This window comes from Pholcus phalangioides, unplaced genomic scaffold (assembly GCF_987345545.1).
Source record: "Pholcus phalangioides strain wild (caught in Gottingen) unplaced genomic scaffold, Ppha-v1.0 ptg000008l_1, whole genome shotgun sequence".
Classification (NCBI taxonomy): Eukaryota; Metazoa; Arthropoda; class Arachnida; order Araneae; family Pholcidae; genus Pholcus; species Pholcus phalangioides.
The window spans coordinates 54687093-54713557 of record NW_028301601.1 but is presented as its reverse complement, the minus strand read 5'-3'; the positions used below and the strand labels follow the sequence as shown (position 1 = coordinate 54713557).

General features: G+C 36.4%; 1 protein-coding gene across 1 annotated transcript; it reads right to left on the bottom strand.

Moving 5' to 3' along the window:
* Positions 1 to 1637: 1637 nt before the first annotated feature.
* Positions 1638 to 26465, bottom strand: LOC149084540 (dolichyl-diphosphooligosaccharide--protein glycosyltransferase subunit 1). The gene is made up of 10 exons (XM_089234954.1): positions 25749 to 26465; positions 20119 to 20180; positions 16714 to 17026; positions 15833 to 16039; positions 11473 to 11665; positions 10769 to 10868; positions 8030 to 8168; positions 3853 to 3972; positions 3503 to 3748; positions 1638 to 1950 (listed from the first exon to the last, which is right to left on the bottom strand). Exons 1-10 carry the CDS (start codon positions 25968 to 25970, stop codon positions 1768 to 1770), a joined length of 1785 nt encoding a protein of 594 aa, XP_089091080.1. The 5' UTR covers positions 25971 to 26465; the 3' UTR covers positions 1638 to 1767.

The window sequence follows — 26465 nt, the reverse complement described above, 5'->3', positions numbered from 1 at the left end:
TTCCTCTACGGAATTTCTAACGAATCGGCAAAACTGGATATTCAATGTCGAGTTTTTACATATTTGGTCCCCCCCCCCTTTCCAAACGATCTCGGAAAATTTTTTACAATTTGAACGGGCGTTCCAAACATTTAAAATTTTTCAAAAAATATGCATTCGCAATCTTGTAGGAACGAAGCGAATTCACTGTCTTTGAATGCGGGTAGATAGCCGCAAAAGCCTCCTCATTCAGGGACGCAACTTCACGCCTCATCTTAAACAATCCGCGGATCATATCAATACATACAGTACAGTGAAATGCTTCAACTGTACTTTAAAGTAGTAAAACTGGTTTTCAAGGTCGCGCGATCATGATAGGCGGTAGAAAAAGTGGGGGGGGGGGGAGTTTCTTCTTTCTATACTTTTCTTCTTTGAACTGGGAAAGACGTGAACCAAATTTTTATGCGCCCTATTCCAAAATCCCGGGTATTTGATACGCAAGCGCGCGTCATTGGCATCTCTGCGCATGGTACTGAAAAAAATGCTAGATTTTCTCTGCTTACCAACTGTAGAATAACTTTTTTGCTCAGTCGAAAGCATAATATGTGCTAAAATAATGGCTCCCCACATTATTCAGCAGAGGCCCGAGGCTGGAATCGTTGGTAGGTCCCCCGGAGAGCCCCCCCTAGTGAATTTATAGGATGAAAAATAACAATTGTCCCGGCTCTTGAGCTGGAGTAAAATAGGGATGAAAAATTAAGATTTTTTTTCGTTGTGTCACTTTGTACCAGCGAATGCAATGCAGTAAAAGCACAAAGGTCCATAGAAATGCTAAATGACGACAAGCTTCTTTGAAAGTGCACCTTTGAATAGTACAAAATGGGCACTGGAGAAAAGCAAATGGCATGCTAGAACATTTGTCCCCTCAATATTAATGCTCACATCAGAAGATTGTCCATTTAAGATAGTTTTGCAATTCATTTTAGTAAAATATTTCTATAGCAGTCAAAATTACCACTTCAGTTTTTACCACTTAACTTAGACCATTTATATTTTAGGAATGTAACAGGCTCAACAAGATTACAAAAGCCATGAGATTTCAACAACCTATGATAAACTATTTAGGTGTAATAGCATGCCAAAATAGCTTTGCGGCCAAAATGACATCTTCCTTCATTTCAGTGCTAAATAATAAGTATACTATATATAAATGGTGAATCCACTCCTATCACTCATAAGAATATCAAAGGCGTGGAAGGATGCAGAGATGGGGGAAGGGGGGAGTTAATTATCACAAAATCAGACCCTGATTTCAGAGATGTGTAATTATTATTTTTTGCATTCTGTCTGCGTCATGATACCTAAATAAGTTGAGACGAAACTTTTGTCAACCAAAAAAAAATATTCATAAACAGAGGACACTGAAACTGCCTAAATTAAGAGTAATCTGTAATAAGTTGGTACTGGTCAGTTATCACGATAATTACCATTTGTGATTATTTTGATCGTTAAAAAAAAATCACATTTTTGAACTTCAAGCACGATTAGGCATGGCAGGCTACCTCCAAAAGAGCGTCATTAGCCATTCCAATAACTGTCCAGTACCAAAATAATTTCCCAATTTTTTTTTTTCAAATTCTGACTCGTACACACAAGCATTACAAAAAATTATTTTTAATCAGCATTTTAAACACCCAAATTCTGGAGTGGAATGCATCCGAATACAAAAAAATAAACAATTAAGGTTGTGAACACGAAGGAAAAAAAAAATGTTCAAAATAACCACACCTAAATCTGAATAAGAACCGAATGCATCTTTTCATGAATGTCTTCTTTCTTCTTCAGTACAGCAGCTTCGGCATCTCTGAATTGTTGTTTGTTGATCTTTCCAGCTACCAGCTTTTCAATCAGCGAAGTTTGTTGCTGAAACTGTTCTCGCAAAGCCTTGTCATATTTTTGGAGTTCGGATACCTATTAAAAAAATCAATAAAGAAATATATAGAAGCGCAAAAACTATTAAAGTAATCAACTTATTACTCATCGCCAACTAGAAACATACGGTGACAAGAATTTTTCATTTACCAAAAATTTATGATGGTAAGGATATATATAAATGATTTGTGTTAATTTATTAAAATGACAGGAATATGATGGAAGTTTTTCCAATTCCCTCGATACATTCTGCTGTACATGGAAAATTTGTATAGGAACTCTGTATAGATTTTGACATAAATAAGTCTTTTAAATCACCTGACGATACTGGGAGCATTTGCAAAAAGGTGTGTGACGAAATTCTTTAAATGCCCATATCTTAGGAAGTACCTAATGCAAGTCAAAAGCGACAGGATCGTCAGATGCACACAACAAAGGTGCACCCAATGATATCACTCTGGTTTTAATTTCTCTTCCCGCCTAAGCACCAGGACAGTGGCCTTGATTTGTAACATTGTTTTCCACTATATCTCAAAAGTATGCAATGTATGTCAAAAGCAATGGTATTGACAAAAACACATCCAATGATATCACTCCGGTTGCAATATTTCTTCCTGTCTGGGCACTAGGCCCACTGCCCTGATTCATAACAATTTTTTTCCCGCTATATCTCGAGCAGTTCACAACGAAAATAGACAACATTGGTATCATTCAAAAAACGTATCCGCATCAGAACTTTCGGCCATGCCTATGACACAGCCTACCCCAATATTTTTTTATAGCATACTGCCTATAACACTGCTCAACACTGATTTTGGGGCCCCTGATTCCAAATCTGGCATTGGGTTTTGTCAGATTGGCTCTAGTTTTTGAGATTATTAACCAATTATTGTACAACAGTAGGGAGAATTCCTTATCACACACTCAAACTACTTACATAACACTCAAATGAAAATAATCACGACAATGAAAAAATTTCCATCAGGTCTAAAAACAAGACAGACCTATTCAAAACATCTCAGATAGTCGAAGTGACCAACAAAATTGATGTAATAGCTGTTTGGTAAATTTAGTCTTTTCCTTGCCAAAATAATACATTTCTATGTGATTTGTTACATGGCAACAATCTGTGCATTTCATGTCATTTCGAGGGGGCAGGGGTACAGTTACATGAACTATTTTAGTTTGTTTAAAAACGAGCACTGACTGCAATAAAACTACTAATGCAGAAAAATAAAAAAAAACATGCCAGAAGTAGAGTAATTTCTACCATCTACCATTGGCCTACTTGGAATAGCTCAGGTGAAGTCTATGTAAGTGGCCATTCAAATATTACGTAAGCAAATTTGTAGCCATTTTTGACCCCTTCCCCCCCATGTCAGCAAAATTTCATCATCAGCTCTGCCCCTCTGATCCTAACTCATATTTTCATAAAGGGCGGTTGATGACGTAAGCATTATCCAAACCCCCCTCCCCCTTGTCATCAAAAGTCAGCAAATCAGAATCCCCCCCCCCCATCGATGATGACGTAATACTTGAATGGCCCCTAACATTGTGAACGGAGACAAGGAAAAAAAAAAAGAAACCTTACCTTTTCTGCACTATCGGGGGCATATTGTTTAAGTTTCACCAGGATATCATTAATAGCCTGAGTCTCCATCTTCATATCAGCGTTCGGCTGCTTCACAGTATGTTGGTAAGTTCCAAGGTCTTTACTCATCTTCAGCTTGTTCAAGGCTTCGTTATACAGCCCATAAATTTCTGTTCTTTTGTCATGATGAGATAGAACCATTTCCACAAAGCCAGCAACCCTCATTTTTGCTTCTGATGCAGTATCCTTTATACAAAGAAAAATGCATGGGTGAACATCATAAAAATACTCACAATTTTATAGGTGGCATAGAATTGTGTATTTTCTATGACAATGATTTCCGAACTTACTTTGGTCAGAGTAAAGTCAAGACGGACATAGATGATGACAAGAATAAACAACAAGTACAGCGCAATGACAACAAGCAAAGGCTCTTGAAGCATCATCAACTTCTGGTATTCATAATGCACCTGGGGAAAATCATAGGGATATTACAACAAATGAAAAACTGAACATTGCTGAAATCACACATTTTGTAAAGGAATTTAAACGATAGACAACATATCAAATGAAATAAATCGAAACTTAACTTCACACTTATATACAATACATAACTACACAAAGCAATTACAACACGACACATATTCGAATGTACACATACAACAGAATTGAATTGAAATTTTAAAAAGGGCTCATCTCTGGTTTTTTTCTTTTTGAAATACACTTTGCAAAATGAATTTTTTTCATGCACAAATACAGACCGATATTTCATGAGCAAGAAAGGCTTATATAGTGAACGCTTGTTACAACGACCCCACGTTATACCAACCATTTCATAATAATGATTGACAGAGTAAGTCCTAAATGTTTCCACACATAAGGTCTATATTTTTCCTTTCAATATAACGACCGCATGACAACATCTGTTTCAGGTGGAACAATGGATGTTGTTACAATGAGCGTCGACTCTATCTAGTTTCCATAGCAGTGAAAAACATATGATTTTCTGAAATAAATGTCGAAAAGGTCTTATCTTGATGAGAAACCTTTATGATTTTATTGAAGATGAAGTCAAACCTCTCTATATCGAAACTGACTAAACCGAAAAAATTTTCAAGACAGAGTTTTCGAGATATAGAGTTTTTAGTACAAGAAAGGAAAACCACACCAAAATAATGGCAAAAAATTTGTGTGTGGAAAACTAAAAAATACTGTACTATATTTTACTACATACCAATGAAATTTATTGGTTAAGTTACACACTCAATGTTCAATTACACTACATGCAAATGCACTAAAATACGTTAAATTTTTTTTAAAAGTGTTTTTAGTTGAAATGTTCTAAAAAATTCCATGTTCGACATTATTCTGAGTTTCATTGAAATTTGAGTGGTTTGCCAGATTTTGTTCCTTCATAACTGAGATGATGAATGGATTCGAGTCCGTAAGCTATGGGTTCGAAACCCGTAGCTTCCTTGAAGCAACTTTGAATTATCTGTTGGCTGACTTTCTGCCATGCTGAACAATCCACACATGGCCTCCACCCCTCCGTCAATCACAGTATCCGCCTATGATAGACAAGATCGATCAACACAATGGGCTTTAATACAAATAATTCTTTCTCAGTTTCTTTCACCTGCAGATAGAGGCCAGAAAAGGAATTTTTGCATGAAAGAAAAGAGATTTTCATGTTTTCTTTTTACTATCATTGGGCTTGGACTTCAAGAGAGATAGGGAGTTTTTTGAAAATTAGTTCAAGACATAGAGGTGAAAGTTTATTGATTTAGTATAGAAAATGCAATGATTTTTTCATTTTTTGAGAAACATATTTTTCGAGAGAGAAATTTGACTGTATTAGGCACTGTGACTCAACCAACCACTCCTCAGATTGATAACATTCAAGAGTGGCATTTATTTCCTGATAGTGCACAGTTGCAAATCAGTGATATCAGACATTATTCATTCAGTCTGTTCTGTTCGGTGATGGTAACTCATGGAGAAAATCGTCAAATTTCTTGGAATTCGAAGAATTCATCATACGAAAGAATAATTTGATTTCTCAAATAAATTAAATGTGGCTTTTAGTGTTAAATAACTTGATTACGTATGTTTAAAATGTGAAGAATCTGGTGTTATAAACTAAAATACTCCCACCTGAATGAAAATGCCAAAGGAGTAGCTAGTGCAGAACTTCACTGAAGGGTTGAATCGATGTAGGCTATATTTGATTATCCTGAAATTATAAACTGAGAAAAGCTTGATCTATATTAACCCTTTGACTACTGATGGTACTTTAAAAATACATTTGGTACCGCTTTCTTTTTAACCCCTGTAACATTTCTCATCTATGTTGTTGAGTGTTGGTATTTTGAAGTATAAAAAGCTGTATAACTACCTCGCAATTACAACATGACAGCACACAAGTATGGGACAATTAATAAATTTCAGTTAGACGTTTCACCCCTGCAAAAGTGTACAGCATTATTCCAGTAAAACATGTCATCCCGCAAAGTGTTCCCTAACAAAATATGTATAAAAAAAATTATGGTTTTCTTCGGGAAGGGGGGGGGGGGTAAAATAAATAAATAATCATGCAACTTTATTATTCAACATAATATTTGAATTGTTATTTTTTATTCTTATTGTAAGAGTGTTGATGGCACTTTAAAGCAGTGCTTCTCAACCAAGGGCCCCAGGATATTCCAGGGAGGCCATGAAGGAAAATATCGCAAAAGGGAACGACGACTGCTGATAAGGAGGCCACAAAGAAATTTATTAAAAAAGAGTGACCAAAAGAATTTAATTTCAAACAAAATGCATAGAATATTTTTTTTGCAAATTTTCTCCTATTTAAGTACTATTAACATAAAGATTTGATTGATTTTTGAGTGGTTGGCAAGATATTTCAACGCCGAGCATAAGTATCTGAGTAGTTGAAGGATGAAATTTAGCACTTGAAGTATCAAAAAGTTTGAGTTTCACAAAAACAAGCACAATGGCATTTTTGTGTGTGTTCATCCAATTTCTCATAAGTAGGGCTCAAATTTGTATGACATAAAGATGAAACGTTGTTGCTGATAAGTTATTAGCAATTACTTTTCTTCTTTAGGTCATAAAAATCAGAGCCCTTGTCATAAGCTTGTGTTTATCAATAATTATAGATGAATGTATTTATATATACAAATGGGCTGGACATATTGCAAGAAGACAGGACCACAAGTATTCTAGAGTGGTACCTCCGTGGTGTTAAACGTCTGAGAAGGCGTCCCCACGCAAGATGGATTGACGAGATCAGGAAAGTGGTAGGAGTCAACTGGATGGCAAAAGCATCAGACAGAGCAGAATGGAAACATTTAGAGGAGACCTTCATCCAGCAGTGGATTGAAAATGGTTGTTGATGATGATTTATATATACAGTGTCACTTAATTCACAGTGATTGACAGTAACATTTATTTGAAGACAACCAACCAACCAAAAACAACATTAAATGCAGATAAAATGGTTTTGTTGGCATCAGGACAGACAGGGCAACAACTTTGTAACTGGGTTTTTGAGCACACAGTGTCCGTATAAAAAGTCAACATTTTCATTTCAATAACTGTACAACCCCTTGCAACATGAATGGCATATCCGACTTTATTTATAAACACACTATTTGGATAATTTTTCTAATTGAAAGTATTCCTGTAGGATGAACGGTTTGCCAGTAAAATACCACATACATCTTGTTACCTATGCACCCTGTATATTACATATAGTAGTGTCTGTTATGTGCAATATTGTGTTGTGTTTAAGCCAACTCACACATTACTTTGTTCGCATGCGAGAGAGGCCACATTATGAACCAAAAAGCCACTTGGATATAGCTTATTATAATCAATAAACCAATAATTTTCTTATTTGAAATCTGATTTACCCAAATTCAAATTTACCCAAGAAAAACTAATTTGTAAATAATTCAAGCTTCATCCTGTACAGTAACTTGATGACATTATGCCGTCTTCAAGTGCGAAGTTAACATTGATTGAAAATAATTTATTATGTATTTTTTATTACTGTGTTGTATTATGTTCATTTTGCTTTTTTGTTATTTTCATAAATTAAAAATTAATTAAATTCAAACAATATTTGAATGTCTTTTAACGAGAAAACGGGGAGGGGGACAGGAAATTAATCATGGTTGCAAGGGAGACGGGGCCCACAGGAATGAGAAATGGTAGATAGGGGGCCAGGGGCAAGAAAAGGTTGAGAACCACTGCTTCAAATCACCAGGTTAATTAATTTGTTGAGTATTTAGGCTTTAATTAGAATTAAAGTGACCTACCAAAAAATATACATGGTAATTATTTAATTTTTTCATAATGTGGTTTTGGAAGGGCTAAAAAAAAGTCCAAAAGAAGAGAGAAACTTGCATGCACATTTTAATTTTAAACAATTATAATACATTAAATGAACACATGGTAAAAGAATAAAATGCTATCAACTGATAAATCGATAATTCAAAATAATAAATACCCTTGTCTTACCTCAAAGTCTTGAATATGTTGCTCAACAAGGTTTGATTTTTGCAGGACAACAACAGGTCTTCCCATGGTGTCTAGATACGTGAAATGAAGCTCGTCTGGCAATCGTTCTGTCTGATAAGGAAGCTTAAGTTTCATGTTCCTTTTGCACAAGAAAAATAATAACTTAGAATTTTGCACATACTTATAAAAAATAAGTTGTACAAGCATCCTCAAAATAAATATTAACATTGTTTTTGTTAATAGACAATCATAGCATTAGAAATAACTTATCGTTCCAGTTAAAGACTTTTCAAAAAAAAATTTAAATATAAATTGAACAACTTAGGTGTAAGCATTTCAGTATGTCTAAGAGTGTACGATCCAGAGGATACTTGAAAATTTTTGCTCACAACTATAAATGGGTGTCAACAGTGAAAATGGAAGCTATAAACTGTTTCATGTTCGAGAAGTCTTGCCATCTGCAGGGGTGGAAAATGAAAATTCCTGTAGCAGGAAAAATTATTTTTGTAGCAGCATTTATATAAGTTTTGTAGCACTTTAAAATTTTGGCATTAAATAAAATACAGTTTTTGTATACATATATGAAGTAGTGTACACAGGATTACTTTTTTATTTTAAAAAACAGTGTTATCTCGGCTCAGAAGAAGGAGGCGCAGTCCTTCCCCCCCAGGCAAAAAATACATAAAGATTTAATCTAGAAGAAATATTTTTTGTAATTTTTAAATCATAAAAAAAATTTGAGAGATTTCTTGATATTGATATTTTTACATGCTCTACAATCATTGACAGTTTCTCTTGAACTGTCATATGCTCCTTACTCAGTTAAACTATGAATCTATTCGATCTTATGCATTGCAACATTATATTGATTCTGTTATTTGTACTCATCTGAAAACCATGTAATGCATATTTCATTTAGTTGCATTCCTTGCTGTTGCAAAAATTATTGCAAATCATGGTAAAAGTTTGTTTTGATACCTGATTCCCCCCTCATATTAACCACTTAAAAAAACAAAAAACAGGAACAAAGGGTAATATAATTTTTAAATCCCTCCGTTTGCTTTTTTTCACATTTTAGTTTGTTGATATTGTTCACTAATAAGCAACTCTGTGTTCATTATAAACTTGCAATGAATCAACCAGTATGGGTCTCTAGATGCATTGGCTGATTTTTTTTATCATTTTGTATTTTATGTAACAAAATGGAACAAAGTGAATTGAATTGAATATCAACAAATGAGAAGATTTTAACATGGAGGCATTTTTAACATATGGTATTTCATATTACACATAAATAATTTGAAAATGAGTGCTTTTAGATTTCCCTTGTAAACTTGGTAATCACTAATTAAAAAAACACTACAGGAGAGACTTGAAACACTCATCAAAAAAGTAATTATTTTCCTTGTTTTTGCCGCTGATGCAAGTCTAAGTCATGCTTTTGTACTCTTCAGTTTTAAGCATTTTTGAACGTTTGATCTTGTTTTTTTTACCAGAATTTACCCATTTCATATTTAAAATGATAAGTGTATCTTTTTGAGTTCACTCTTGATCATTACCTCAGTTTGATTCAACATACTTTGAGATAACTTTTGTTGCGTCATTCTTAGAATATTTATTAGAAATTCTAAGAAATTTAATAGTGATTAAAAACTGTAGACTCAAATTATTTTTAACTTAAACTATATTAATTTAAACCATAGTCTCCCAAACTTTTTGCTCCATCTCCCCCCCCCCCCCCATCAGAATTTTTTTCCTCTCATCGTCCCCCAACTCAAGTAAACCCATAGGATCCTATGCTAAATCAGTAGGTTCTATCGCCCCCTTGGACCATTCCATCGACCACTTTGGAAAACACTGATTTAAACTATAGAAATAAAAACTATTAGAAAATAATGATTCAACTATTAGAAATTTAATAGAATGATTCTATTTTCACAAAAGATTCAATCCGAATACATCTGTTTTCACTCCCTATTTTTCACTTATTTTATGACTCTTTTCTCATTTCATTACTTTTCTGGGATTTCATCACTTTTCCATGATCGTAGATACCCTGAATTTACCGACAGCTTTTGCCTTGCAACTCTGGATGGTGAAGACAGATTTGTCATTGCTGTTTTTCCAGTGTGGTAATACGTTCTTTCGCGAACTTTTCCATTGTGTTAAAGTAAACACAAATGTTTTATCAAATACAGTCAGTCAGGGAAAATTGACGCAATGTAAAAAATAATTAACGTAAGGAACACATAAATCAAAGGAGACAACTTTTTCATAAAAAAATAGCTGGAAACAAAGATTATAAATTTTCTTTTCATTGTTATGCGGATGAGAGGCGATTTACATAGGTTGACCATATTTTATACGTTATCGGAAGCCTGGGTGCCGAATCTTGGGGAGGGGGGCCTCAAGCTAATTCCATTTGTGTGTGCGGCCCCAAAAAATCATTGCAGGGAGGGCAAATGATGTTATCGAAAAGTCAGCTTTTATTGCGACACAACTTCAAAGTTCCTCAAGGGAAAATTTTGTTTTTGGCACAAAATAGGGCAGAATTGAAGAATTTCAGCGTTTTTGTAGCAAATGGCCGAAAATCGTAGCAAAATGTAGCCGATTTTCCACCCCTGCATCTGTCTTCTATATTATAAGTGGAAGATGTCCACCATTTTATGAATTGAAAAGGGGGATTTCAAGATTCCAAATCCATATTATTATTTCAAACATTCAAAGAAAAGAACTTACTTGCTCCCTTCGGGAAGAATCACCCTGATGGTTGCCCTATCAATGACACAATCATCAAAAATGTGATCTACGAATCTTATCTTCAAAACATACTGATCACCTGCAAAAAAAAGATGCATTACGTATATATTTCAAATATTCAAATAAATTTCAGTTCAAATATTTGTAATGAGAATTCAGAATTTCACTCGTTATTAAAAAGTAACTTTACCCACATTCTGTAATAGTGAAATAAGGTTATGCAAAAAGCATTTCGAACTGTTTGGCCATCATGAACCAGGCTTCCATTCCCTACAGGACAGAGCCTGGACTATGTCTGGTCCTACATTTCACGAACCCAAAATTTCACTGGAACAAGTGACTCACCCAAGTAGACAAAAATATTTTAAAATAAGTTACTTAAAAATGTATTTAAGTTTTTTTATAAGTTTTAAGTTTTAAATTTTAAAATAAGTTTCTTCATCAGGGTTTCCAAAATCCCATGCACCAGGTTGCCATGGCGATTAAAAAAATTAATATTGGCACCTAAAATTTTCTAAGTGATAACTAGCTCAGGCAAAAAAAAATATGCTTGGCTCCTATATTGGTTGACACCTAGATTTTTTTTCTCAATTTGTCACGCCCTGACAACAGCACCATAACACTAACAATGTCCGCAGAAACTCTATATATGTTTATAAAATATGACAATTTCCAAAACTTACCAGAATTGTATAGATATTCATAGGTCGGAACATAATAGCCAAGGACATAGTGTGTCTTCCAACCTCCAAACAACGGAAATCTGGGTCTCAATTCGACTTCGACAGAATCATCAAGTTCTCGCAGATGACTGGTAGATATATTGCCTATCTCATCTCGATAATACACATCACTGGCTGATGCAGGTAATACAGTCTAAATCATAAGAATAATTATTTTATCATAATCTTGCTCCAATAAAAGCCAATGTACCAACAACCATCATCACCAAATGGTAGAAAAAATTCTGGAGAATGATTTAAAATAAAATTTTTGAAAGCAATCAGTATTTTAATATAAATACAATAAAGCAGGGTTTAATTTTCATTTCAATAAAATAGTAATGTAGGATTTTTAGTTATAGTTATTTTTATTATCAGATGGCGTTACAGCACACAGGGGAATAAATGGTATTATAAAGATTAGTTTTGGCAACAGTGAGTTTGCCGGGAGAAGTTGGTGGGAAAAGCCATGTTTTTTGTTATGTCTGTTCGTGATTGTCTAGTATTTTTTATGCGCGTAATAAATGTTTAGAAAATGGATGCTGTGTTTTTTCTCTGTGAAGAGCCCACAGAGAAAATGGGGGCTCAGTAAGGATCAATTTAAATTTGACAGATTTGGATGCGATAGTGAATCATACTGATTCATGTGAGCCATCCAGGCTCTGAGGTTTGACGATTGCAGGAAGGTTTCGTCTTCGCGGGAGTCAGCCCGACTCAAGATTTCGTGACCAGTTTCATCTTCGCAAGACTGCTGAAGATTTCACGATCAGTTTCATGTTTGCAAGACCGTGCTGAGGATTTTGTGATCAGTTTCGTCTTTGCAAGACTGTGCTGGAGATTTTGCAATTGGTTTCGTCTTTGCCGTGGGTTGTCCAGACTCGAAAAATGCACGCCCATGATGTGCATCGCGATAAGTGTTTCGCACCCGTTGAAAAAAATTGTTTGTCACTGAAAGTACTTTGCAGTGTCATTTACGTGTAATTGACTTGAGTTTCCCTTTTGGAGATGTTCCCAATTGCATTTTGAGTATATGTAGCCTATATAGCCTATTAATGTCTTCATTTATTTTGTAACTCATCTGCATATATCTTTACAAAATGAGCATTCATATATGAGGTCGCCATGCCTTATTTGATACAGGGTATCAAAGAGAACTTGAAGGTGATTGCGAGTGAACTAGGGTTGGACACTTCCCCTAATTTCGAAATCATAGATCCCAAGAAGGTAATCCTTGAAAGCCAAGAATATGATGAGGAGTTTCTGAAAACTCTGATAGGTGATAGAAAGAAGGAGCAGCGAGGAGAGATGTGATTGAGGTAGAATCCCGATCAGGTGGAAGGACTCAGTTTGAAAACGCTAAAAGTCCAACCAGAGGGTTCTAAAATTAGATGCAAAGGTTCGATATGAGTGATGATATAAGTCTCTACCTAGTACTCTTTGAGCAACAAGCTCGCTGGGTATCGCTACCAAAGGAGGGATGGGTCACTCATCTTCAAGGATTACTACCTCATGAGATAAATAAACTGATTACACATGAGCCTGAAGAGAATGTGGAAAATTATGACCTTGTAAAAGAACTGTTGCCGAAAACATTTAAATTGACGGCAGAAAAGTTTTGTCAGCTGTCAAAGCATCCATCCTTCCTTTAAGACATCTATACTTTTACCGATCTATACTTATAATTAAAAAAAACCAATTCTCTTTACCTCTGAACTTGTTAAGAACATCTAATAGACACAATTCTATTTACTCAATGCCTTTAGTTCATAAAACTATCCTCAAAAAACATTTTAGCTTTCTCATTCCTAAATTTTTTAATAGCTTTCCAAATGATCTCATACAGTCCCCCTGATTTTCAATTTTCAGAAAAACCTCAAAAAACACTTGCTACAAATTTTCAATATTGAAATTATTTCTGATTTCATCCTCAGATTCTCAATCACTCCCTGTTGTGTGTGTGTCACTGTCTTTTCACCTCCCGTGGTCGAATTATTCATTAAAGTATCCTTGCTGTCAACTCTGCTCTGCCAGTCCAATTCATACATAATCGTATGTTGATTTATAGTTTTTTTTTATAATCACTAAAGCACCCCCCCCCCCCCGTGACCGTTGCATTATTTATATATATTTGTATTTTATATATTATATGTGTTTGTGTAATCGCATTCCCCCCAACTCCCCTTCTTATTTTGATGTTTTTTCATAATTTTTTGTTTTCAATCCCAAAAATCACTACATAGTGACTCTTTATTTTACACTGTATGATAATTGAAATGTTATTGAATTAACTTCATTGCAACAACCAGTATGGGACCTTGGTGGTTTTCACTAACCTAAGGTATTGTTATCATTCATCTAACATATTAATAAAATTTAAATTGAAATTGTTTGTCTCGCATCAGAAGAAGCAGACCAGTAATTGGTGAGATTTTCATCATGAATTATGTGCATATTTTGATGGCTGGACATCTGCTTTAAAAATAACATTCAATCAGTTAAGGGATTTGATAATCACGGATCAAATTAAAAAGCGAAGTCCAGTTGATTTCTAAAATTATCATTTGGACGAATGGAGTAATTTTGTGTCTCCTACAAAACTGTCAGAAAAGCTTGATGATTATGAAAGTGTTAAGACATCTATCAAGACATCACATGCTGGTGAGTGGGAATGACAAAAGTTCCTAAAACCAACAATCCAAAATTTCCAGGATACGTTTTGCAAAATCAAGGACATCAAGAATAAAGCAGGAGGAGAATAGAAGTTTGGAAATAGACAAACTGAGAACGAAAGTCAGGTGTGATGTTATGGGTGTGGTAATGTGGGCCACTTAAAGTTCCAAAGTTCCAGTGCCCGGAGTTATTCAAGAAAAACAATTGCTCAACATCAATCAACAAGGACAGCAAGAGAGAGGAAACACCAGATACTCATTTCATAGGAATATGTGACAGTCCCGAGGGTGGAGAGGTTATTACTAAACAGATACAATTAAAAAATTTGACAGTTTGTGCACTCGTCGACACAGGCAGTGTAGTATGCCTTTTGCACGAGGACATATACAAACAAGCTGTCGGTGTTCCGGAATTAATGAGTAAGCCCACACTATTATCTGGAATCGGTGCCGGGCAGGTGTGAACTAAAGGATCCGTTGAACATGAAGTAGAGTTGGACGGAAATAGTTTCACCCTTACTTGGCATGTTGTACCCACAACACAACTGAACTTTCCAAGCAGCGATTGGAATTGGAATCCGCAAACATGCTTCATTGGTGTTTCACGAAAGCTGAGTCACTATTCATAAGAACGAGGAGAAAATGTTGCTCATGCAGAGTTGTGCTGAATTGAGTCAAGAACACCATCCTGGCATGGATCCCATTTGCAATGAAGAAATTAAGAGAAACAGTCTTAACACATAAGCCAGAAAAAATAAGTGTTTCATGGAGAATCATTCTCAATGACGAAAAGCCTATCTACCAGAGATCTCAACACCAACCTTCCCCTGAGAGACACAAATTTATCAAGCAGGATTTCCACAGTCAAATAAATGCCATCAGAGGGAAGGCAAAGAAAAACATTCATAAGACTCAGATTGATAAGAGGCAGACTTATAACAGGAAGAGGAAAACATCACCCAATTATCAAATTAGTGATCTACGGGTTACACAAAGAACTGAGTTCAGTTCTGGACTTAAGTTGAGAGCCAAATATTTTCGTCCATATGAAGTGACAAAAGTGAATGCTAAGGACAGATATGACGTCAAGAAAGTCGGTAATAATTCAGGCTCTATAACCACTGTTACCGCAGCTGATCTCATGAAACGTTTTTAGAAATGTCCCAATTCACAACACTACGAATATTGTGTTTTGAATTTTTCATGCTGTGTCACTAATTAGTTTTGGCAACAGTGAGTTTGTTGGGAGAAGTTGTGGGAAGGCCATGTTTTTTGTTGTCTGTTTGTGATCGTCTAGTATTTTTTATGCGCATAATAAATGCTTAGAAAATGGATGCTGTGTTTTTTCTCTGTGAAGAGTCTACGTTAATAAGAACAAATTTTGAATTTATGGTAGATTATAGTCCTACAAGCATGAGATGAGACTTGGCTACATCATGTTGGATGATTCATTTTTTTTCTAGAATGATAAGCCAAACGTGTAAGCTTAGATGCTGACAAGCAATATTTTATATACAATCACTTTACCCAAAAGAATAGAATCATTCAATGTGATGCACCCGTCTCAACCTCATGCTTGGAGGACTATACCCGAGCGAGATCATAACGATTTTATTAAGTTTCATCACACCTGAAAACAAGAGAATATTTACCTTAAAAGATTTCACTGAAGATACTCCACTCTGGTCTCTCTGGAAGTCGTACCTAGAGAAAGGCCCCTTCAAAATCGCACCAGAGTGGGAAACATCAATTACTTCTTCGATGGAGATGACACCCCAATGAGAAACTTCAATAGCTCTGTGAAGTTCGCTGATCGCAAGGAATGGGTTGTTGTTCTCACAGTGGACCGTCATTTTGTTCTGAAATACAATACATATTTGAAAGAGGTAAGAGAAGTCAGCTTTTTGTTTAGCCGTTTACAATAATTTCTCACATGTAAACTTCAGCCATCTTGCTCCCACAACAGGTTGGACAGTGGATCTATTATGGAAACAAGATCGCAGAGTTCTATCAATTCAGTTCACATATTATGAATAGAATAGCATGCGATTTCCCCCCTCCAAAATAGAAAATATACTATCTCAAAACTAAACTGTGTTTCATCTGAAATTTTTGTAGACAGCTTGTAATCACATGTTGTGGTTTTTTTGGCAACTGATATTAACCTTTAGGGGCCGTTCAAGTATTACGTAAGCAAATTTTTAGCCATTTCTGACCCCCCCCCCCCTTGTCAGTGAAATTTCGTCATCAGCTCTGCCCCTCTGAATCATATTTTAATAAAGGATTGGTTGATGATGTAAGAATTATCCAACCCCCCCCCCCCTTGTCATCCAAAAGTCAGCAAATCAGAAACCCCCTCCCCCCCATTGATGATGACGTAATACTTGAACGGCCTCTTAACTGTCGTGATGGGGGGGGGGGGTCATTTCATACCCCCATGCATTGCTCGTTTTTTCATCCCTTAAAAAAGAAAGAAAGAAATGCATCAAGGAAAATACATCAAAAGCATCGAGAATAAAATTTTTATACTCACCACAACATATGGGGATATGTTTTCGTAAGGTCCATACACAATCGAGTTCTCGCTATGGGAAGCTGGCCTGTAGGTTTTGGTGTAAGACTCCACAGAATTGGAAGGCATGACGACTGTCGTTTTCTGAGTGCGTGTGGAATAAGGTGAGTAGAAGACATGGTTACCGTGATACAGGACTAGCTGTTTCTCGGACTGTGTAATCTGAGATGGATACGGTACCAAATAATGGCTTAGAACAGTTTCCACCTCGATATTTGCTGTTGCACCAGCGGCCAACACATTTCTCAAATTGATTTTATAAAAATCCTTATCTCTGAAAAATGAAAATAGTAATTTATATTCTAAAAAATGCATCTGCAACCAAAGAAAAAAAATAAAAAAAATTACTCGACAATAAATTCAAATAATTTTAAGTTTTGTGTTACACATATATTTTTCTGAAAAACTCATCATTGTAGGTATATAATCGCATCTTTGCATCTCATACGCATTCCTCTGCAGAATAACAAATCTGTACATGCTGGAATGTGTGTTCCGAGTATATGTGTGGCTTTAATTTATTTATACCACCAAAGTTATGCTCGCTTCGTGTTCATGCTGGTGCTGTCATCAGTCATACATATTCTGAACTGAAGATAATAAAGATATTATTTATAACCAGCTATAATACCCAGCGCTGCCCGGGTTTTCTTCAATAGGCATTTTGGATCACATGATCTCTTCCTCTTTCTTTGAGGGACATACAAACCGTATCTAAGTTAGCCAATATGGCGACTTCCTGCGCGACTCATGAAAGAAACAAATCTAGATTACAGAAACATGGAAATGAATATATATATTTATTTATTTATAACTTTTTTAAGAGCCGCTAGGTATTTCAATTTCCCCCCCCTAAACTTCAAGTTATCCATCTGCCTGTTTCTGCTTAAAAAAAAAATGCTTAATTAAAGCTGTGGAATTTCTTCGGTGTACTTTGGCCCCATAAATAATTTTAAAAACACATCCTAAACTAAATGAATTCATGCAGTCGAATATTAAAAGACAATACAGACACATTTTCAAGCTTGAGAAGATATAAATAAAAAGTTGAAATCAATGTTATTGTATGAATATCCAACTCAAAAGTAGGTCCGGGGCTAATTACTTCATATTAAATTTTTGGGGCTTCGTATCTCTAAGGAAATTCAATATTTCCAAAATCTAGAATTCAATACAATTTTCAAAATTATTGATGTGGCGGTAAACACCACTAAATTTCCACATTTCTACAGTAAAATAGTTTTTAAAGTAATTTAATTGTAAAGACATATACACGTCTGAAACACATTGCTAGGGAACCACGGTAACTAACATAAACATTCTGAAAGTGATTGTTGAGGCCCAAAAACCATTGTTGCCCGACAGTTTTTTGCCCATTTTGGGCATTTGCCCTGCTTTGGCAAATTTTTAAAGCAGCCTATCATTCAATCTGGGGCCCTGTTTGGTATATATGCAAAATTTGGCAACGATCTATCTAAAATTGCAGATTTGTATACAGAACACACACACAGAGAAAATCAAATTTTTATACAGTCATATCCCGTTATAATGAACTCCAAGAGACCAGAGAAATCACTTCCTTATAACACAATTTTGTTATAAAGGAATTACAGGTTTTTTGCATTGTTCCTAAGTAAACTCATCTGAGGGATAAGAAAACCGTTTGCTAAAACAAGATTTTCACTATAACGGTATTCGTTAAAACGGGACTGGACTGTATATAGATTTATTTTTGCTTGAGTATTTCATGTTATGTTATCATTGTGTTTATGTCCACCTGTTCTCTGAGGTTGGAGTTCACACTCAATATTTTCTCAACACATTGGTTAGCATCATACCCCTCACAAGGATGGGGCTACTACTACTAAACTACACATGAACCTTGTCCATATTCCTCTGCAGAACTTCTAACAAATTGGTAAATGCTGGAATGTGTGTACATATATAGCAAACCTGAAGTGAAGTTTGTTTCTGTGCAATGCTTGCTGTGTGTAGCGTTTCCATTTGCCATTAATTTTTCTAACTATGAGTGAAGTGTAATGATCGAATAATTATATTATTGCAAACCTGTTGCTCTCTGTGGCGAGTTTTTAACGGGGAGAACAAGTATGGGGTTGACAGGGCTCTAGGTCAGCGCAATTCTTATCCTCTTTTTTCTTTTAGCTATAAATTTATTATAGAGAGGCCCTGAAAAGTCTGGCCTAGGGCCCCTACTGTGCGATGTGGGGGAGAAGTTATATCCATTATCAGGAGGTATTTGCGGATCTTGAAGTGCAAAATCTTTGACATTGAATGAGACCCATTTATGATCTTAGCCCTACTGGTGATTGCCTTAGTGCCAATGGAACTGCCATGTTATCGCTTGTCACTTGGCTAATGGAGTTCACAGACTTTTATAAATCGATTTCCCATTGGTTGTAATTTATAGCATTTCTTGAGAACATTAAATCCTTGATAAGTCAAATATCTGGTTGAATCGAAGCCCCGTTCATCTGATGTTACAGGGAAGTTCGATGAGTCAAACAAACAATTGCTAAAAGTTTTTTGTTCTCATTCAACTAACCAAGATTTGACTATATTTACTGCTATGGTAAAACTTTAAAACATCACTGACATTTTCAACATTTTGGCACATGTTCATAGGTGGCAATTAACACACTTGAAAAATCTGAAGTTTATCACGTGATGAAATATTCATCACAGAAGAAAATATATACTGATAAAAAGGGGAAAACTGGGGATCTGTTGGGATTGTATAGGATGACCTGCCCAGGATATTCTCGTATTTTCAACTGTTCTGATTTTTTTTAAAATGAAAATATCCTGTTTTTCCCCCCACATTTTGCATGAAGCGTACTTGAATATTACATCCTTCACAGAAATCAAGGATTCAGATTGTTTTGTCAATCAAAAAAATGACAGTTATGACTACAAATATGAATGCTGTATCTAGATTTCATAGAATTAATTTCAATCCACTGTGATTTGCAGTAACGCTTCATTTCCTGCCACTGGTGATTTTTCTGCAATTTCGGCAATAGTTGGCAACTTTAGCTTAATTTTGGCATCATATTCAGCGACAAAGCCGATTTGAGAACCCTTATTTCCCCCATATTTTTCCTTAGGAAACCTTGTTAGCGATCTGAAACTGACTGAATGAGGGGATTTCTCATTTATGTGAAGCATAATAAGTTGATGATTTTTAGGGATTCCTCTATGAAGGTATAAGAAATCAAAAGAATCTGGTTTCTCGATGAGAGGATTTTAATAGGGCTGAAAAATCAAGAGGCACTGGTACCTATGCATGTTAGATCATTTCACTATTCGTTAAAATCAAAAAATAACGCCAAGAAATTCCATACTTACTTGTGACTTGGCTCAGTAGTTTCAACCACATCGAGTTGCTGCTTATTGTCATTTTTCAACAGCTGTTAAGAGAAATATGGCTTTTGTCAAAAATGGCGCAACATTTTGATAAACTTGAAATCATTCAATGTTGACAGTGAATAGAAAAGGGGCCATTTAAGTATTAACCCATTAATGATGACTTAGGGGCAAAGCTGATGGAGGAGGTCAGAGTTTTGCTGACAAGGAGTAAGAGATGTCAGAAAAGCTTGAAAATATTTTGAGGAAAGAGAAACAATCCCGTTAGTTTTGTGCAAAAGAAACGAAATGTGAAATTCAGTTTCCTTAATTTGCATTTCGTGAAAGGTCTATTTTTCAGACTTGGAATTTTGGGTGAGGCACAGGAAACGGATTTGAATTTCGACAGAACAGATCTCTGACCTGTTCTGGCATGATTGAGAAACAACCGGGATGATGATGGGACAGCTCTGGTGGTTAGGGGCCATTCAAGTATTACGTCAGCATCGATGGGGGGGGGGGTTGGATAATGCTTATGTCATCAACCACCTTTTATGAAAAAAAGAAATATTCTTAATGGCATCTTACTCAATGCGCCAAAAACCAGAAAAACCTTTCGATAGTTTTTGGGCACTTGAAGTAACATTCCCCCCCCCCCATTGTTAAGTGCCCTACAGGGCCACTTTAGTGATCTCTAAATGTTTGGCGAATCCAAGTGATCTGGAAATGTGTCTGGGCCGCTTACGTGCTGTAGGAACTGTGCCACGCATCACTCAAGTCATCCGTAATTATATGTGAAATGTGCAGCTCCCTCCTTGTCACCAAATCATAACCCCCCTTCCCCATCGATGCTAATGTAATACTTGAACAGCCCCTTGTCACCAGGGAATGGGCTATTCAAATTTTGATAGCCTTTACCTATTCTAGTCCAATTTTCTTCATCATTTATTTCTCAAATTTGCCGCCCTGGGCTTCTGCCCACTTAACACCCCCTCCCCGTGAATATGCCAATTTCTCCAAGTCATTCTTTTGGTCACTTACTGACCTCCCTCTCTGGATCACTCTTTGATCAATTAATGACTTGATCCCTCACTCTTTAGGTTACGCTCATTGACATGGTTTTTTGCTCTCTAGATCACTCTTTTCGTTGCTCTTCGACAAGGTTCTTCACTGTATGGGTCACTCCCATGCTCAGAGGTGGCTTGAGGAAAAAATCTCTACACATGTGGAACCTATTTTTGGCACCCCGACCACGTTTTCATTGGTTAACGAAGCTTTTTTTTGTTAGTACTCTTGTTTTAATAACATGTGGTGCCTTTTTTTTTGTCTCGGCAAACTTTCTTCAAATTAATGTCGCCTGATTAGTGTATTAAATATTTTCTTTAGCATCATGTCCATAAATGTGTTCTTTTTCTGAAATAAGGTGTGCGGAATCAAACAAGCCAGAATGTACCAATTTGGTGTCAAATATATGTGGCATGGTTATGACGGAACAGTACCTTTTCGCCCTTTAAAAATTTGGATTTTGTGGCACCCGTTTGACCGAAGAGCTGTATCCGCCTATGCGTACACACTCTTTAGGTAGCTCCCATGGTCAAGCATATTTTAGATCTCTTCTGGCTTTGGTCACTCACTGACCTGACCCCTTCTTCCCTCAATAAATTTTTTGATGACTCACTGACTTTCCCCCCCCCCACCTCATTCTCTGGGTCCACTACTACTGAACCACACATGCACCTTGTCCATATTCCTCTGCAGACTTCTAATTAGTAGGTAAATGTTAGAATGTGAGTGTATGTATTGCGAACTGTCCGTGAAGTTTGTTTCTGTGTAATGCTGCAAGCTATTTTTCCAACTATGCGTGAAGCGTAATGGTTGAATAATTGTATTGCTGTAGGCCTGTTGCTCCCTGTGGCGAGACTTTTTAACGGGGAGATCCGCTCACATTTGCGCCTCGAAGTTGGGAAAAACAGAAAACCAACTTCAGCCGACCACCACTATGATGACGTTGGGGTTTGCATCCGGATCGGGTCCTCGCAATGTGAGTGCCACTATGACCACCACAGTGACCCATCTCTGGGTCAACTTACTCAGTTTCTCGGTCTATAGACAGAGACAAATTTATGGTTCGCTACTTTTTTCTTCCCTACTCCAATTTTCTTGTTCAATTTGTCACCCTGGGCTATTGCCCGCTTAGCCACATGTATATCAAGTTTATATTAAGGCACATCAAAGTTTATTTCATAAATCTATGATATTTAAGCCATTTGTGAGACATTTTTTTCTACTCACTATAAACTATTTAAGTTTATAATTGGATTCAATGACCTCCATTATCGAATACTTGTAAAAATACTCTAATGGGACCATTTTGATCAAACGATTTTAACTGATAAGACATTTGAAGCTTCTGAATAACAGTTCTGAAATGATTGAATTTGGAACAGACATGGTATAACCCCCCTTTTCTTTTGCTCCCGAGACTTTAGTTGGCGCTTTCCTTTCTAGCGGATGAGGGTTAAGACAAAAGGCGGCACAAAAAGAAAATATGGTCAGGGGGACATGGGCTGAAAAAGGTTGAGAAACACTGGTCTAGAATGTTTTATTTTTAATCTTGATTCCCCCCTATTTAGTCTGAGAGAGACAGCTATGGCATAATCCAGCGATTCCCTTGGAGACTTTTTTTCAGATGGCTTGATGATAATTCTCTATTATTTCTAGAAGGTTCTGTACAATTACTGTGAGCAGGTGGCGTTAATTCCCCGGGTTTTCAAACGGTTTTCTTTTTTGTTCACCCTTGTCTTTTTGGACAATGAAGTATGTAACTCTCTTGGATTATTTTGTTTTGGACATCATTGCCTCTCACGTTGTATCTTCAATATTTCAGTTTCCATTACTTTTTTTTGCATACCAGCCATTGCATCTGAAGTTTTAATCCCAGTGTTTTTATTGACCGAACCCAGAGAGACTTTTATGCCATTATTGTAATCAGTTCATTATTTAAAAGTGAGTAGAGGTTTGTATTTTTTAATATATAGAATATATATTTATACAACAGTAAAGACTGCCGTTTATTTAAAAGATTCTGTGGGTGTTGGTTATTTATAGAGAATATTTTTTTTCCACCAGAAGGAGTCGTTGTATTGGTTTTCGTTATTGTTGTTTTCTATGTTGAAGAATTCTTTTCTGCCGTCTGTAACATGTGATGGGCTTGATGACTTTTATTGGGCAGTCTGATGTGTTTGGCGATGAAAGGCAAGTCACCAAAAAAAATTGCAACAGTGGATTATACTATAGCTGTTCCATGAGAATGTTATTGTTTTTACTTCTTTATCATTTCTTTTCTAGTTTTAACAGCCATTGTGCTATCCCTTCTTGATGATCTGTTTTCTTTTGGCAAGAAAGACATCCGAAAACACTACCCCATTTCTCTTGGCAACTTCTTGCCATGCTTTTGCACATTTTACGCGGCAACAGGATGGGTGGGATGCAGTTTAGATCCCTTCAGAAAGTCACTAACTGTGGCAACTCCGTAATGTTTTTTTACCTTCTGCTTCAACTGGATTATACTGCTTTCTCGGTCTGCTAGGGCTTTAATCTTGCTTATAGAAATAGTATTGCCATGTCATAGCTGCCAACTTTTGAAAATGAAAATTCGGGAGATTTTCGCGCGAACCCATATTTTATGCTAAAACCACTCCCTAATAAATACAATAGGGATTTTTCCAAATAAAATAGGGATTTTCCAAGCATAAAAGTTAAAGCGTAGGGAATAAAATCCCTACTTAAAAACTAGTCAAATTAAAATAGGGATTTTACTCACATGGAAGTTAAACCCTTGGAAATAAAATTCCTACGCAAAAAACAAGTGAAATTGGAGGCCAAAACTTCAGTGATGTACAAATAAATATTGTGTTCAATCAGAAACGCTGTGAACAAACATTCTGCGCGAATGACCCCAAAATAACCGGATCATCGGAAGATGAAGGACAACACCGTCAATTTTTGAAGAACACTGACTTTTTGTGACACTTGCTTGATGGTTTTTTTTTTCATTTCACATGAGTGATTATGTCAGTCTTCCCATGACCGATGTTTATGTACGTAACACAACTTGTACAAAAAGGAAAAGTCGGCCCTCTTCTGGAACGTTTGATGAAAGGAAATTCATCGGAATAAGTATCTTTAAAATTGATTAAATATGTTTTTGCTTATCAGTATTCATGCTTTGTTATATTGCACGTACGTAACTTCAACAAAAGAAATTTTGACCTTATACGCGTCACTAGAATCTTCAATTATTATCCAGGACTATTAGCTGCTAAGAAATTTCCCTGCAGGATGACAAACAACTTTCTTGTTACCATCAGAGGGTTTGTAAAACTTCATTAAAAAGGGAATTTCCCCATTTACGACGTGTGACGTCATTTCGAAAAAAAAAAAGGGCTTCATGCCCCACAAGAAATTTCTTAGGGATTTTTTTTTAATGAAGTAGGGAATGTGTAGGGACAATTTGGGATTTTTGTGATTTTCGTAAAAATTCGGGAGATTTAAGAACTTTTCGGGAGGTCGAGCAATGAAGCTAAAATTCGTGAGATTCCCGAAAAATTCGGGAGACCTGGCAGCTATGATGTTTCTGGTTGTGGTGAAAACAGAGTTGATAATTTCAGTCCGGGGGCAGAGCTCCCCTTAGGCCAGAGGAGCGAAGCGAGGCGGCCGAGCCTGAACGAAGTTCGGCCTACAGGTGCAGCTACTGATTTTCATATTCACATGCATCTATGTTAGCGATTGGACAAAACGTTTTCTGCGCTAATGCATTGTTGAACTACATGTCATTTCACTTCCATCATGCGTTGTTGCAGGATATTCTGCTCACAGTCACGTTTCAGCACCGATTTAATTCTTCACGGTGTCACATTGCTTCTGTTGGGCCGAGGCCTAGTAACTTCAAACTCTTTGGAACTTATTTTTCTAGTGATTTTAATTTCTTATTGTCATGATTCTTTTTAAAATTCTGTAGTATGAGTTTACTGTCCATTCAAAAATTTTGCGTGGATTATTTCAATTTATTACATGCATTTTGGATTATTTAATATGTGTGTGGCCTAAGGATTATCTCACATGTTTGTGCCTTAAGGATTATTCCAATTTCTATGGGGATTATTACTGTGTGGTGGAGGATGGAAGAAAAAAGGTGAGCAGTGAAAAAAGTTTATTTCCCTTTCTCGGGGGTTACATTAGACTCGGCACTTCTTCGCACCAATGGCGCCAAGAAGGGTGCTTATACTGCTTTTTCACCAAGATTTTTAAAAATATTCCATTTGAATAATTTTTATCAAGCGATTATAACTGATGACAGTCTAAAGCAGTGACTCCTAAACTTTTTGTTTCATTATCGCCCCCCCCTTTTCTTCAAAATTTTTTTCTTTTCATCACCCCACACCTGAAGCCAACCCACAGAATCCCATACTAAACCCAAAGCTTCTACCGCCATTGGACCCTTCCAAGGGCCAATTGCCCACTTTGGGAAACACTGATCTAAAGCTTCAAAACAGTAGCTCTCAAATGATTGGATATTTAGATAAAAACGAATTGAGTTTTTTTTGTTGCCAAGAATGCTCGGTTCGACTTACGTAAGCCCCGATGTAAGCGAGATTGTGCTTCGTTTGCGGCTCGAGTGCGAAGAGGTAGCTGGACATCGGCGACTTGCCAGCATTCTGTACAGTTATCTTGGTGGTGATCTTGACCAGCTGAGAAGCTATATCGATAGTTCTCTCAACCTTCGAGTTGATTATTTCAGTTTCGCAGCGAGCTGAAATAACCAACAGAGATACAGCTAATAGTACACGAAGCATGATCTCCTAATATTCAGAAGCGATGCCAACCAACAAAATAACGACACGGGGACACAACACTTCTTCGCCGGCTGTCGAGGTGTATAGTTTTATTCGGAAGTTCTTCTTTGACACTAAAACAAAGGAAAAGGAGGAATAATTTTCGTGACCATACAATTATTTTACGGGACTTTTGATGCTCCCAACATTGCTCTCTTCAATACATCCATCATATTCAAGTACATTCATAATTTGACGTTACTAAATTAGGGGGGCCTGCACCTTAATCTTTTCCCTCAGTTCCCGGAATTTAACTTCTAAACATTGGGGAGAGTAATGCCATCTATCGACAGACTGGAGAACATCATCCGAGAAATGAGCCAATTAAGGTCTGGACACACATATCCGCACCGTGCCAGGACCGTAGCTCGAGCGTCAGTTGGCCGTGGCTCGGCTCGTTCCTCTTCAGACCACACCTTTCCGTGTGTTGCCCGTGTCGCTGCCGTATGCTGACTA